Source organism: Sinocyclocheilus rhinocerous, unplaced genomic scaffold, assembly GCF_001515625.1.
Source record: "Sinocyclocheilus rhinocerous isolate Xijiao unplaced genomic scaffold, SAMN03320098_v1.1 scaffold161, whole genome shotgun sequence".
Lineage (NCBI taxonomy): Eukaryota > Metazoa > Chordata > Actinopteri > Cypriniformes > Cyprinidae > Sinocyclocheilus > Sinocyclocheilus rhinocerous.
In genome coordinates this window covers 1,069,363-1,084,640 of record NW_015627226.1, presented here as the reverse complement: position 1 = coordinate 1,084,640, position 15,278 = coordinate 1,069,363, and the positions used below count along the sequence as shown (strand labels likewise).

The 15,278-nt window shown below is 38.2% G+C and overlaps 1 protein-coding gene across 1 annotated transcript in view; it reads right to left on the bottom strand.

Moving 5' to 3' along the window:
* The window catches only part of LOC107722215 (receptor-interacting serine/threonine-protein kinase 2-like), a 17,845-nt gene extending 13,712 nt beyond the window's left edge, over positions 1-4,133 (bottom strand). The window contains exons 1-3 of the mRNA XM_016530487.1: positions 3,537-4,133; positions 1,866-2,019; positions 1,544-1,699 (exon numbers count right to left, since the gene is read on the bottom strand). Coding sequence (XP_016385973.1) covers positions 1,544-1,699; positions 1,866-2,019; positions 3,537-3,727 — 501 coding nt within the window. The 5' untranslated portion in view covers positions 3,728-4,133. The remainder of the gene's footprint in view (positions 1-1,543; positions 1,700-1,865; positions 2,020-3,536) is intronic.
* Between the last annotated feature and the right edge of the window lie 11,145 nt (positions 4,134-15,278).

Here is a 15,278-nt window from a genome sequence, read left to right as displayed (position 1 = left end):
TAATATATATATATATATATGTATATGTGTATATATATGTATATATATGTATTAGGGCTGTGTGGTTAATCGAAATCGAATTGAAATCGCGATTTGAGACGTTGCGATTTCCTAATCGCAAAGCCTGCGATGTGGACGCGATATTACTCTGTTCCAGAGCATATGCATGACTGCCAGCCTTGAGTTGCAGTCTTACTAACCAATAGAGTGAGCGCGCCTCCGTTCTCCCCAATCAGCACTGCTCTAGCCAACTGCGTAAACACTCACCATTAAAAAAATAAATAAATAAAAAACCCGGAACACGGGACGGGAGAGAGACAGAGTGGTATTATGGCGTCTACTGGGTTAGATCGATAGTTAGGCAAATTAAAACTAAAGAAAAACGTATGTAACTTAAGCTTCGAAATGACAGACAATGAACAAAAAAGGTAATTTCCAAGAGCTGCGTCTCCAGCGCATATCAAAAGCTCCCTTATCGGTTCTGTTTTCAGTACTGGAGAATAAAAGATACATTCTTAGATGTTTTTGTTAGTACGTGAACGTTATCTTACATTTTATCTCCCCAACAGATTAATTTGAAATAAGTTTATGATGCATGTTTGCTATTCCCAATTCAGAAGAGCGCACACGCAGCCTGTGTCTGTGAATGCTTCTCATACTCGCTCCTCTCTGCCCCACGCGGTGCGAATCCCGCGTCACGGACGAGCCGTTCACGCTTGCCGCACTCACGCAGCCTGTCTCGTAATGCTCGTTTATACTCGCACCCGGCTCCGCACCGCAAGTCTTCACGAGCGCATCTGGCAGTATGGATGAGGCTTGGCGCAACCTGTGTCGACTCGCGCCTGGCTCCGCGTTTAAAACGAATGTAAATTCAGTCTAACTGCTTTGCTAATTTCACTTGGATGAAATGAAACATTCAGCACATTTTCCACTTGTTCTTAAAATCCCAAATACTTAAAATGAATAAATCAGCCTATGTAACATATGTAATACTTTAATAATTGACTTAAGAAATACAGTTCTTTATTTATAAAAAATAGACAAATATTTTCTGTGAAATTCAGTAATTAAGTTAATTCTGTAAAAGTAGTTATACCATTATAATCTTGCCTGCTGAAAAAAAAAAACAATAGAACCCCTCCCAAAACACAATAAAAAATGTAATGGATTTCAGGGTTATAATGGGAATTGTATTGGTTTTTGTAATGGTTTAATGGAAACTATAAGAATTTCTGTGATGGTTTCTATTGTTTTTTTCAGCAGGGTAATGATACCCATACTGTGCTGCACATTATTGGCAATATTGAGCTGAAGCTTGACTTTGCAAATTTAAAATCGCAAATCAAATCGCAATCGCAATATCTGTCAAAAAAATCGCAATTTGATATTTTCCCCAAAATCGCACAGCCCTAGTTCAAATAACTCAATAACTGCTTTCATTTGCAAGTTCCAGGAAAAAATATCTACTGATGCATCCAAACACACATGTGAAAGTCTAATAAAATGGGGGTATGGAGACATCTTCAAGCAAATCTGCACAAACCTTAACATGGTACTCCCCATCCATCAGGATGTTCTGAGTTTTAAGATCATGGTGTAGAAGGGGTGGTGACATATTGTGGAGGAAGTTTACTCCTAAAGCGATCTCATAAAGAATACGCAGCCTCAATGTCCAGGCCACCACTGGGTACATATCTTTCTGTAACGCAATAAGAAAATACAGAAGTGAACATTCAAGAACCTGTATGCCACAAAGCAGAAAGTGAAACTGTACATTACTCAAAGTGAATTGTCCATTACACTAATACTACTAGACAAAACAGGAAGTATGTCATGTAAAAGGAATGCTGTTTGTACAGTTATACCTCATGTAGGAGCTCATCCAGTGATCCATTGGTCATGTACTCAGTCACAATGCAGAAGAACTCGGGCTCATTACACACCCCAAAGATCTGGATGATGTGGTTAAATCGAGCTTTGTGAAGCACCTCAGCTTCCTTCAATAAACAATTCCTTTCCCTGTAAAAAAAGGTGAAAGATCAGACAAGGAATGTAGTTTTTTTCTGTCACCAGACAATGTAATGAAATATAAATTATTGAGTGCATGGATTCCCACAGCTTTTTTCCCCCATTTTTCTTTCCATTATCCATTCTTCCCTGGACTTTGTTCTACGAAAATCTTGACACAGTTCATAAATGACAACACTTGTATGTTGCTTTTGTGTCCTTTTTGAAGGCCACTCATTATAACAACACAGAAAGAGAGTATAAAAATTATATTAATTATATAGAAAGAGTATTGAAACTATATTCAATATTAAAATAAACAATATAAAATTCTGGACAATACCGATAAGCTGGTAATTATATTCACATTATTGGATTTGTATGATACTAAAAAAAATTTTTTCCCTGAATAAATTAAAACACAACAAACTAAAATCAATCATTTAAAATGCTACAAGTGAGTTTATATCGCCTCAATGTTATAATATCACCAAAAAATGAAAATTCGGTCCTCATTTCTCACACTGACGTGGTTCTAAAACCATAAGACTTTCATTCAGCTTCAAAACACAAATTTAAATATTTGAATGAAATCTGAGAGATTTTTTTTTACCTTTCTTGTAAGTCAATTGCATAAAAATATTTTAATTTATTCAAAGATGAAGAAAAGTCTTATGGGTTTGGAATGACACACCCACATGTGAGAAATGACAACAATTTTCTTTTTTGTGTGTGTGAACTATCACTGAGTGATAGATGACAGCATAGATGCTCAATTCCACCATATTTCCCATTAATTATCCAATATCAGCTCATGCAGATGGAAAAAAAAAAATCTCTAAAATAAGTGCATCCCTTGAACAGTGACAAGTACATTTTTCTGAATTTCTCCTTTTTGTGTTCAGCAGAAGAAAATAATCATTCAAGTTTGGAACAACATGATGGCGGAACTTTTCATTTTAAGTGAACGATTACTTTAATTTTCACTCGAAACATTTCCCTGACTTTAAAATGTACGTTTTCAACATTTCACTGCTTTACATGACTTTTCCAGGCCTGGAAATCACATTCCATGACATTTCCAGGTTTTCTATGATTTTAGAAACCCTGAATTGTGGACAAGAATCGTCTGATCTGCAACTCTTACAGTCAGTGTTTGCCCAGAAAGAGCATCTATCATATTCTCACTTTATAGCGGTCACATGACTAAAAATGCATTCAAACAAACATCTTGAACATACAGTTCCCAACTGCAGTACCTTTAAAGCATGCAGTCTGATCGCATACTTCACGTGTGTACGTAAGTGCTGCATAAGTTTAAATCAGTGATCTTATTTGCACTGTATCCTTTCCTAAAAACCTGCAACAACCAGCATTTACGGTCAGACTACCAGACTGAAACAATCGCAGCACATTAAAAAGCCTAACAACCAAAGAAGTACATCAGATTTTGGCAGTGGTTTAGGAACCGAGCATTTGAGGTAAAAAGGAAGCAAAGTAGACAGCACATGTACACTGACCGAACCTACCTCTCACCAACCGGTGAATCCAGTTTCAAGCACTTGATCGCCACCGTTGTGCGCCAGTCACTATGCTGCGCCCTGAACACGGTCCCGAAGCCTCCTTTACTGAGGTAGTGCAGGTCCGTTAGTTTCCGATACGGAATCACCGGTAAGGTGCTGGTGAGACTGCAGATGTTGACGCAGCCGGTGTGCTCCATGTTTCAGGATATTACGAGATGAGACGGGCCCGTTCAGCTACACTAGAAAGGGGAACTGAAAGCGCACTGCTACTGCTGAAAACCCTCACGGAGACCAAATATCGCGCATGTACCTAACGTTACATGTTGTGAAAAGCGGTCTAATCTGCGTACTATATTATCCAGAAATAGGCGTTTGGGTGCATCTGTCTGACTACTAAATGATGTAGTCAAAGTATCCTTGTTAAAAGTGTCACTGAATAACATGGAAAAGATATGAGTCCTACAGCTCGCGCTCGGAGACACGCCCCCAATCCGAACAACGCATTTTATATCACGCCGTAAAACAAACTGCAAAATTACCGCCACAATGAAATAAAACCACCACAGTTTGAGATTTAAAGGTGACGAAACGTGGTCGTGGTGGTGGGTGAGAGCTCGTCAAATATTGCGCAGGTGTGTGAATGAGTGGGTCTGGCACTGTCACTCTGACTAAAACCTCAACGTTATGAGTTTTTTTGTGTGTGTGTGTGTGTGTGTGTGTGTGTGTGTAACCACTCATTTAGTCCCGCCCTTGAACTGACCACTGTTTGCCGCGGATAGATGAATGACATCTCAACTGGCCAATCGCAGACGTCTTTTAAACCCTTACAGCCAATCCTGTCTCAGGGGGCGGGATTTCTCGGAATACAGGTAGGGAAAAAACAAACAAATCCGATAACACGACTGTGACTTCAGCTTTCGGGTGTCGAAGGGTTCCACATTTGATTTGATGACAATTTTGGGGTGCATTCACCAGAGCTGAACAGTGTGAACTGTGAATAGCAGCTTTTTTCTTTTCTTTTCTTTTTGAAGTAGAGGAGAAACAATAATGTACAGTATGTGGAAAATAATGTGTTTTTTTAACTTTAAACCGCATAAACACATTTCATTACACCAAATACACAAAATAATGTTCTTTTTAGCAGCATCATATGACCCCTTTAACTTTTACACATAATCACACATAGGCTAACTTACACATAACTGCTGAAAATATCGTTATCTGGACGTTTGCTGTGAAATTTTATACACTATTCAGTACATATTTTCTACACAATTTGTTTATTTATTTATTTTGTTTATAATAATTGTATAAGGATAATGCAATAATATAATAATAGTGATTTATAATGTTTTATCATCCAAGTTTTTGAACTTGTTTGAACTGTTAAAAAAATGGTCAGAGACGTCGGTCTGACCTTTGTACATGTTTTTGACCCATGAAGGCTTCCAGGGTGATTCCAATATGATGTAACAAAGGGAATTCCCAACAAGAGATTTTCCTCACAATAATATGGCACTGCATCCAGCCTGTTATAACAAATAGAGAAACTTTAAAGAAATTTATGCTGACATGCAATAGAAATTCAGCTAACCCTAACCCTTCCATAGTATGCAAGTCAATGGGGGACCAGCAATTGAAGGTGAACTATCCCTTTAATGGTGATGATAGTGGCAACAACAACCAAGTATATTATTATAAATCTGGTGTGTGTGTGTGTGTGTGTGTAGGAGGAAGTTATTTGGTATTTTTTTAATGTAAAGTTACATCAGTTGCGGAAGAGAGATAACCATCTGAAATTTGAAACACCTAACTATAAAACTTCATGACATAAATGTCACTGCTTTTCAATGTTTTTTATTTTATTTAATTTACATTTTTTTATACAGACAGTGTCAGTCTGTGTAGGGTGTAAGTATAAGTATAAGTGTATATAAGTATAAGTTTATGAGTTTATTACTTTTCTGCAAGTTACATCATTTCGCCAGTAGATGGCGACAAGCGACTGTCTTTCTGATTGAGTCATTTAATCATTCATTCAACCGATTCTTTCAGCACTGATTCAGCACCATATGTTACTCGAAAACACGGCAATTCATTCTGCATTGTTTGGAACTATTTTTGTTGGTGCAGCAAAAATAGACAAAGTAACTGGAAATAGTGAGTCTAATTCTGTGTCTTACGCAATATGAACTTGTATTATTTATTTATTGTTATACTGTTGTAAAAGCAATATCACACTCACATTTCTGATTTTGTTCTGAATATCGGCACAGTTGTGATGCCATCAGAACAACACATTCTTGCTTGTGATATTGTTTAATTATACTTGGTATCATTTAGCAATAGCATTAATTATTAAAGTCACCAAAAACTATGCTTTAGCTGAAAAACAAACCAAGTAGCAAATACATTCTGAATGTCATTCACGTAATGTAATACATTATTTTCATTATACATTATATTCATTATTTTGTTTTCTTTCATAAAAAGTAACTGGAAAAAACAATACGATTAAGAAAAGTTATTGTAATCTTTTGACAACCCTAATCATTTTTGTAAAAAAATTTTTTATAGGTTTAACAAAGCAAAATTGAATATTTTCAGCCCTCTTGAACCTCCTGTGGTTGGCATTCACTACATTAAATAGGGCTGAACATACTTCACTTCTGGACTTCATGTTTATCATTAAAGGTTGTTAACAAAAGTAAGAAAGGGGAGAACGAAATACAGATGTTGCTGTCTACTGGTACACACACACACACACACACACACACACACAGAAAAGCCAAACTACGTTACAATTACAGTACATTTAACAAAAGCAAGTATGTAAGGCATTCTAGATAAAATTTCGATAAATTTCGACTGATTTCTAGATATTTTTATTACTACATATGCAGAGTCCATATTCATACACCCGACACCGACTTTCAATGGCTAACAAATCATATGAAAAATCAATAATGAATTACATAATAAGTGAAGTAACACAGTGGCGTTTTCTCGTTTATTTACGGACTGAATTACATACATTTTTAAACCTTGTTGTTACCATCTGGTGAATTTCAGAACCACTTCAAGTCCCAATGGCGCCATCTAGTGCTTACCAGTAAACCCCGCAGAGGGATTTCACATGTGTCCTGATGGATCCCAGCAGCGATGTGTTCAGTTTTTTCCACACCTAACTTTTCCACTTTCCATCAACAAAAGGCAGCCAAATGGTAACTTTTATGGTGTTGTGAACCCATTACACAGCAGGGAGGAAGAATGGACCAGTTTTAATTCTACATTAAATAAAGGCCTAACTACCTCACAAAACGTTCTTTTGATTCTTTGTCATTGTTTTTCATAGACCAATACTCAGATGTTTAATGATTCTGCAATACTGTTTCAGACAATTGCAATAAAATATAGCTAAAATAAAATAAAAGGGAAAAAATATCTCCAAACATACAAACAGCTTTCATGGAAAGGTCATTTTTATGCAAGGTTTTTGTAGATCCACATTTACCACACCATACAAATAGCAATGACTTTTAATTTTATCATACAAGAAGAAGGTGTGGTTTGGTTGTGTCTCATTTGTGACCTGATTTACTTCTCTTAATGGGATACTCCACCCCAAAATGAAAATTTTGTCATTAATCACTTGTCGTTCCAAACCCCTAAAAGCTTAGTTCATCTTCGGAACACAATTTAAGATATTTTGGATGAAAACCGGGAGGCTTGTGACTGTCCCATTGACTGCCAAGTAAATTACACTGTCAAGGTACAGAAAAGTATGAAAGACATCGTCAGAATAGTCCATCTGCCATCAGTGGTTCAACCGTAACGTTATGAAGCGACGAGAATACTTTTTGTACGTGAAGAAAACAAAAATAACTACGTTATTCAACAATTCGTCTCCTCTGTGTCTCTCCGCATCACCGTAGCGACATTTTGGAGAATATCCGCTGGACACAAGCAGCGTACGCTATTCTGTGTCAGCAGCGACATACGCTGCTTGTGTCCAGCGGATATTCTCCAAAATGTCGCTACGGTGATGCGGAGAGACACAGAGGAGACGAATTGTTGAATAAAGTCGTTATTACACGGTGTTACTCACCTATTGAGAAGAAACAAAGCAACCTCGGCGTCCGATCGCAGGCCTCCGCTCCTTGAGTTCTCTCCAGCGCTGGAAAGCTGATCTGATATTTACACGGGTCCTACTTCTTGCCTTATCTTTCCGCAGACGTTTTCCTCTTTTGTTTTTTATCCGCCATCTCTATCTTTCTGTCGCTCGGCTCGCTAATGTCCGTACCATGCACTGAAAGCTCTCTCCTCCACATCACGAGTAGACACGCCCCTTATTGCTGATTGGCTACAAGTTTGTTTTGCGATTCGGCCCGAATCAGTTTTCTAAAGTGTTTTTGAAAAATCACTTACTCTGCCTTTAATGACAAAATTTTCATTTTTGGGTGGAGTATCCCTTTAATTGTGAGGAATGCAGAAGATGACATTCAGTCAACTTCTGCTAACATTAGATTTATGATTCTTTTCTTTTCACCAGGTCCCAAGCCAGTCAGAACACCCATACAGATTATCAAGCTACTTTTGGTAAGACAAAAAGTCATATTTATATCGATGTTGTGTTTGATGCTTGCGAGCAAATAAGGGATTCTACCTTGAAATAAGTCTTCAAATGCTGTATGACTAACCTTTTGAAAGAATATCTAGTAAAATACTACTTTTTATCTGTCAAGTAACATGTGATACAAACAATCAGTTTTGGCACTTCAGAAATAAATGTTTTGTTTTGTTTTTTAAACAATCCTTCACCCTCAAATGATTTATGACATAATGAATTTCCTTCATTTCTGTCCTCATTCTTTTGGAAAGGATGCATTCTGAGAACGTCATACACAACATGTTTTACCAGAGCCACAGTCCAGATGTTGTAAGGAGAGGGAATGTGATGGAGTATTACAGCTATGGATTTGGCAGAGGGAGCAATGGAGAGAGGACACTCAAGGTCACCTTGCTTGGCTATAAAGTTATGGAGGAAAAGACACCGTCTACAGTAAGGATTTACTTATTTGTGGCTCTTTTCACTCTGCTGTCATGAATTTGTTTCAGATTGTCTGTTGTTCATATTTTGATTGTAAAGCACTCAAAGGGGATAGTTCACCCCAAAATGAAAATCTGTCATCATTTACTTGCCCTCATGTTGTTCCAAATCTGCATGTCTTTGTTTCTTCCGCGTGGAACACAAAAGCAGAAATTCTAAATAATGTGCTAATTTTATACATGCAATTACAAAGAATGTGGACTGGAGCTTCACACTTTAAAAGGAAAAAAAAGCATCATAAAAGTATCATACAAGTGTCTTCTAGAATCAAATGGTGCCTTTGTTTCAAAACGAACCGAAATAAAAAGGCATTGTTCACCCAAAAATGAACTCACCCTCATGTCATTCCAAAACCATGTTCAACTTTTGTTTAACTTCGGAACACAAATGAAGATATTATTATTGAAACCTGAGAGATTTCTGTCTCTCCATTGAAAGTCCATGTAACCAAGTTTATAAAAATATTGTAAATATGACCCATATGAATCAATGTGCATTAATCAATTGTTAATGTGAATAAAAACTAAAATTAAATCAGTTCTTCATATAAAACTATCATGTCTCTTCAGAATACTTTGTTTAAATCGCTAAATTGTATTACGTTTACATCGTTTTTATGAATGTTTTGAATTGTCAAGAGGACAGAAAACTTTCAAAGTTTCATTAAAAATATATTCATTCTTGTTTCGAAGATTGAGTTTGGAACAACTTGAGGGTGAGTAAATGATGACAGAATTTTCATTTTTGAGTGAACTATGTCTTTAAGAGTCACATGGTGTTGAATACAATACTTTGAATCTTATATGGAAACAGTTGGAAAATGGCACAGCATCATCATCTGTGATGATTCGAAGGCAGTTTTTAGTGATAAAGAGGACATGATGTTCTCTTTCTGCACTTCTCAGGTCTACAAGATCTTAGTGAAGCGTGCACCAGATGAGAGCTGGCACATTTTTAGACGATACACAGACTTCTCTCGACTACATGACAAGGTCAGGCACAGGTGACTCATGTCAGCTGACAGAGACATGCTCAATTTTTCTTAAAATGTCCTTGTTTTAGATATGGGTGACTCTGTATATGTGTGTTTTCAGCTGAAGGAGATGTTTCCTTTGTTTAACTTTGTCCTACCGCCCAAGCGTTGGTTCAGGAACTTCAGCGCTGAATTTCTAGGAGAGAGACAACTGGGCCTACAAGACTTTCTACAAAACCTGGTTGCTCATAAAGATGTGCAAAATAGGTAGTTATTACATTATGCTTCTTTAAGCAAGATACTTAAAAAAAATCATCATTTACTCACCCTCATGGACAAAAACACATTTGAAACATTCTTAATGTCTTTTTTGGAGTTCCACAGAAGAAAGAAAATCGTACAGGTTTTGAACAAAGTTCTACAATATGTGTAAACCAGACTGATTCCCCAAACACAAATAAAACTCATAAACAAACACTTGAGAACCTCATCTGAGAACCTCTGATGTGCGGTGACGAAGTATTTCGAAAAATACAGGCCCGGAATTTAAAATCGGCATATAAGGTATAAAACAGGCTAGAAAATAAATGTTTACTATTTGTAGCACTGCACTAATTGCATCTGCGCATTTCTCCCAGCAAGCGGCAATGGTGGAGAAACCCACTTTAATTTTTGAAATACTACTGTTGTTGTGTCACAGAATGTAATTTTAAGAGTTTTTCAGGCAAGAAGACATGCCCTTGTCCAAATTTCATGATGACAGTGCTAACATTCATCAGGCTCAAACTGTGAAAGATTGGCCACCACAGAGTCCTGACCTTTACCCCATTGAAAGTCTATCGGGATGTCTGTGCTGGAGTCGACTTTACACTGCCTGTCCAAAAAGTAGGAGATGGTCCTCACTGCAGAACACAAGATCCAGGGGGCCTGGTTGGATCCAGATCCAACTCCTCCCACCTTACATATACTTAAACCCACGCATCTCCACCCCTAAACCTACCAATCTCCACCCCCTAGATGTGGATCCAACTACGCCCCCTGGATCTTGTGTTCTGCAGTGAGGGGCTACTGAAAAGTAGTCGCACTCTCTAATATTTCATTGGACTGCCTTTAAATTGGATAACATTGTGCTTTTGTTGTGGCATGGTTTTGACTATGTTATGCAACATCACAACATTTATTTCCGTCAAAAGTTGCATTCATTTTTGGCTGAGAAGTTGAACTGACAATGGGAGAGTTGAACTGTCCTTCAGTAGGGCTAAGATCACGACTCTATGGGGTCCAATTCATACATGAAAATGATTCCTCATGCTCACTGAATCACACAATTTGGGTCCAAATGAATCTTGACATAATCATCCTGAAATATGGACATGGGTATGTCAATACAGTGAAATAATAAGTGAAAGCACTGTTGTTAAGAAATGTGTGGAGATTATTTACTGGCACAATGTCACACTTTAATGGAACGTTTGAGAAAATCGTGCAGTAACAGAGGGGTGGAGATGCGTGGGTTTAAGTATATGTAAGGTGGGAGGAGTTGGATCTGGATCCAACCAGGCCCCCTGGATCTTGTGTTCTGCAGTGAGGACCATCTCCTACTAATGATTTCGCATCTGCTAAATGTCTAAATGTAAATGTAAATGTAAATGTAACAGAGTAACATTGCTTTCTCTTAACTGAAGTGAGGCAGTCAGAGAATTCTTATGTCTGGATGACCGACCTACAGCTTTTGACAGTATTAGAGACAGATGGGTAAGCTCACTCAGTTACTATAATTCTTTTGCATTCAGCCAAATATGATGCATCCGGTTGTCTGGACACACCAGCTTTTACAACCACATCCCTGACCGCAAACAAAAATAAATAGCACAGTGAACTAATCCATTTCTCCTGCTGTTCCTACTGAAGGCCTTCTGTGAGACACTGGGAGGGACCAACTGTTGCCTTCAGAGAGACTTAATGGATGACGGGAGAGAGACTGAGTCCCTGAGAAATGTCCTGCTGCACAAAGAGCTCCAAATTAGCCAGCCGGAGAGAACAAAGAAGTAATGTAGCAACATGACCTATTTGTGGGTTGCTTAGGAAACAAGGACAAGCAGGTGGATTTCTGGTCTTCTGGCTGAAACTAATGACTCCAAAATTATTGTTATGCTCAGGGAAATGAAGTCTAATTGGATTAAATGCTGCACAATATGCAGCCTGTACCAGCAAAACAGTAAAATTTTTAATGCAATTTGTTTTATATTTGTATTAGATTTGCAGATTTTTTTATGAAACATTGAGAAAAATTGTATCTTTTAACCCTGTAAAGCCTGACATATGAACTAATAGTCAGAAAAAATTTGATTTTTTTTAAATGGAACTTTTCTTATATCTTTTCATCAAAAAACATTGTTTTTGTTGATTATCATATCTGATACATCAGGCTTTTATGGCTCATATGTTACGATAATGGAGAATATGGACCTCATACTCAAGTAGGACACACCATTTATATTCAAAGGCCCAAAATGAGCAAAAATTTGGTGCAGATGCTGATATTTATATGGCCAAAAAGTAAGATGAAATTCTGATAGCCTGTAATGTAAATCATTGATATTTAAATGCTTTCTTTATGAACAAAGCACTGTAGTTTTTATTGTATGGTGCAAAAATATAATTCAATCAATGCAATACAATGATAATTGAGTGATGAGAAAATAAACGTTCCTCAAAAGTCTGATGTATATTTGATACTCACATTTTAACATTATTTTTCTAAATTATGTATAGATAATCAAGTAAGCCTAAGTTGCTTCAGTGAGTGTTCATCTTGAAATATTACTAACAATATAAATGTTATTCTTAGATTTACTTTATAAAAATCAGCAAAGATTTTACAACGAAAAGGCCTGAAGGTGGACATTTTAACTATTAATCTAAAAGGCCTAAAAAAGTGTAAACCATTAACCAGGCAATAGAAGGGATGTACAGTAGAAGATTGTGTACAACAGGTTTTCAGAAAAGGTTTGATCATGTTGATAAGTTAGAGGCCTTTGCATGATTGCATGAATAATATTGTAGGTGAAATCCTCTCTCATGTCATGCCATGAATACTTCATGAAGTCTATCAAGACTGTACCGCTGGACTAACATATCACATGTTTAAACTTTTCCTTGTTTAACTCCATACATTGGCATGTATAGAACCCAAGAGGAGCTGAACAGAGACCCCAGAGACGTTTTAACAGCACACAAATATAAAGAAGTGGAGAGAGATGATCTCAGGAGACCAAATAAAAGGTAATCATACGTGTCTACCATATAATTGATTACATTTCCACTTACTCCCTTTGCAATGAATCCTAGTTGAGTGTTATTATTTATATAAACATCCCATCATTTTACTGAGAAACAGGGCGTGTCTTGGGAACATTTTGTCTTATTACACTGCTTGTATCTCTCTTCAGCTCGGAACTGGGGTTCATAAGGAGTCATGGAGCATGCTGGTGCGGATCAGCAACTGACAGTCCAGAAAAGCATAGATTCTATAGAGATTTTATAGGACATCTGAGTAAAACTCACACTTGGACTATAGCAGCCAAAGTAGTAACATCACTCGCTCTCCGATACAATCTTGTTTACAATTTTCTGTTTGTTACCCAGATTTTTGACTTCTGTTTTGGTTTACTCACATTTGGGTATTGGCTTTGTGATTTGGATTGCAGAATAAATTGATACAGTCGGATCCTTCTGATTCATCCAGAGACATGATCACAAACGGGTCATCGAGCCAAAAACGGTAAAACTTATTGGAAAAAGAGAAGGAACAAAAAATACTTCCACGTATTACTTATCTGGATGTTTTATTCATACATGTATCGTATGTGGTAGAGATTTTTTCTATCACATATTTAATAATTGAGTCAACTGTTCTAGTGCAACTGGTTCTGCACAACTCTTAGTTTCTGAAATCTGTTATATTATAGATACACTATATCTGTCCACACAACATGTAGAAAATGTCAGTGTTGACCAGCATGATCTTTCTGGTGAACCTGGTTGAGGTAGAAGCCTGGTTGGTATACTATGCAGCATCCAAAACTCAACATGAAATAGAGTTCTGCAGTGATGACTGAAGTTAACATTTCCCTGGTGCCCTTCACAAAAACCCAATAGTATTTTTTTTATTGGCTTTTGGATTATTGCAGAATATAAGCTCTCTGACAAACAAAAGTTTATGGTTCTTTACACATTCTGTTCATCATGATAATCTTCACAAATTAACAACTCTGAAGCCTAAATACAATCACACAGTAAAAAGCTAAACGAACGCTATAAACGAACTCCACGCTCACATGACTTCAATGTCACCACTTTTAAGCTTCAACTGTAATGAGGGGTCAACGAAGTGAGAATCCATGTGCAGCTTTATTAAATAGAAGAAGTCAGAGAGGCAGGGCTCAATCACCAGCAAACAGGGATATCAGAGGCGAGACAATGGCAGCGTCAGTGAACAAGCAGAGGGTCAAGGCAGGCAGCAAACAATACAAACGTTAGTCCAAACAACAGAGCAAAGAGTCCAAGGCAGGCAGAAAAACAATCGACAAGCAGGTAACAGTCCAGGGTCAAACATGGTAATCCAATAGAGAAAAGTAGGGAACGCAGAGAAATGTCAGCTGGGGCAAAACAAGACTTTGCAGTGTGTGTGCAGCTTAAATAGTCCGGGTAATAAGCAGAAGATGTGCTCCAGGCAAGGGGTTATGGGAACTGTAGTCCAAGGGGCAATATTCATTATTTGGGTGAAGGTACCCTCTGGTGCTGATCGGAGGGAACCGCAGAGGCCTGATTCATAACAGAGCCCCCTCCATGCGAGCGGGAGGTATGCGACACCGAGGTCTTCCGAGAGGGCGAGGGACTGGTTAATCTGGATGGGTCTGATGGAAGTCTGTTGTAAGTGAGGGGTCGAGGATGTCCTCAGAATTGACACAAGACCGCTCCTCCGGTCTGTACCCCTCCCAGTCCACAAGATACTGAAGAATTCTTCCCCGGCGTCGGGAATCCAGGATTTCTCGCACCTGGTAAGCCTCCTCAGCGTCTATGATGATGGGTGGGGGTCCCTGGTACCGGGCCTCCTCTAGGTCGTTCACTCCTCTTGGAGCACCAGTGGCCTTAAGCAGGGAGACATGAAAGGTGAGTGAGGTACGATATTCCGGTGGTAATGCTAAACGATATGAAACAGAAGTAATTTGTTGGATGATTTTGAATGGACCCACGTACCTGAGACTGAGTTTGTGGCAGGGTAGCCGGAGATGAAGGTCATATGTGGAAAGCCAGACCCACTGTCCAGGAGTATATTCGGGGATAGGGTGTCAATGACGGTCAGCACGTTCTTTCTGTCTTCTGACAGCTTGCTGAAGATGAGTGTAAGCTTCGTTCCAGATGGCCTCACTCCGTTGAAGCCATTCATTGACTGTGGGAAGATCTGACGGTTCACCCGACCAGGGGAATAATGGAGGTTGGAAATTAGTGAAAGTGAAGTGCGTGTGGCCAAGTATGGTGACCCATACTGGGAATCTGTGCTCTGCATTTAACCCATCCAAGTGCACACACACAGTAGTGAACACACACACATCGTGAACACACACCCGGAGCAGTGGGCAGCCATTTACGCTGCAGCACC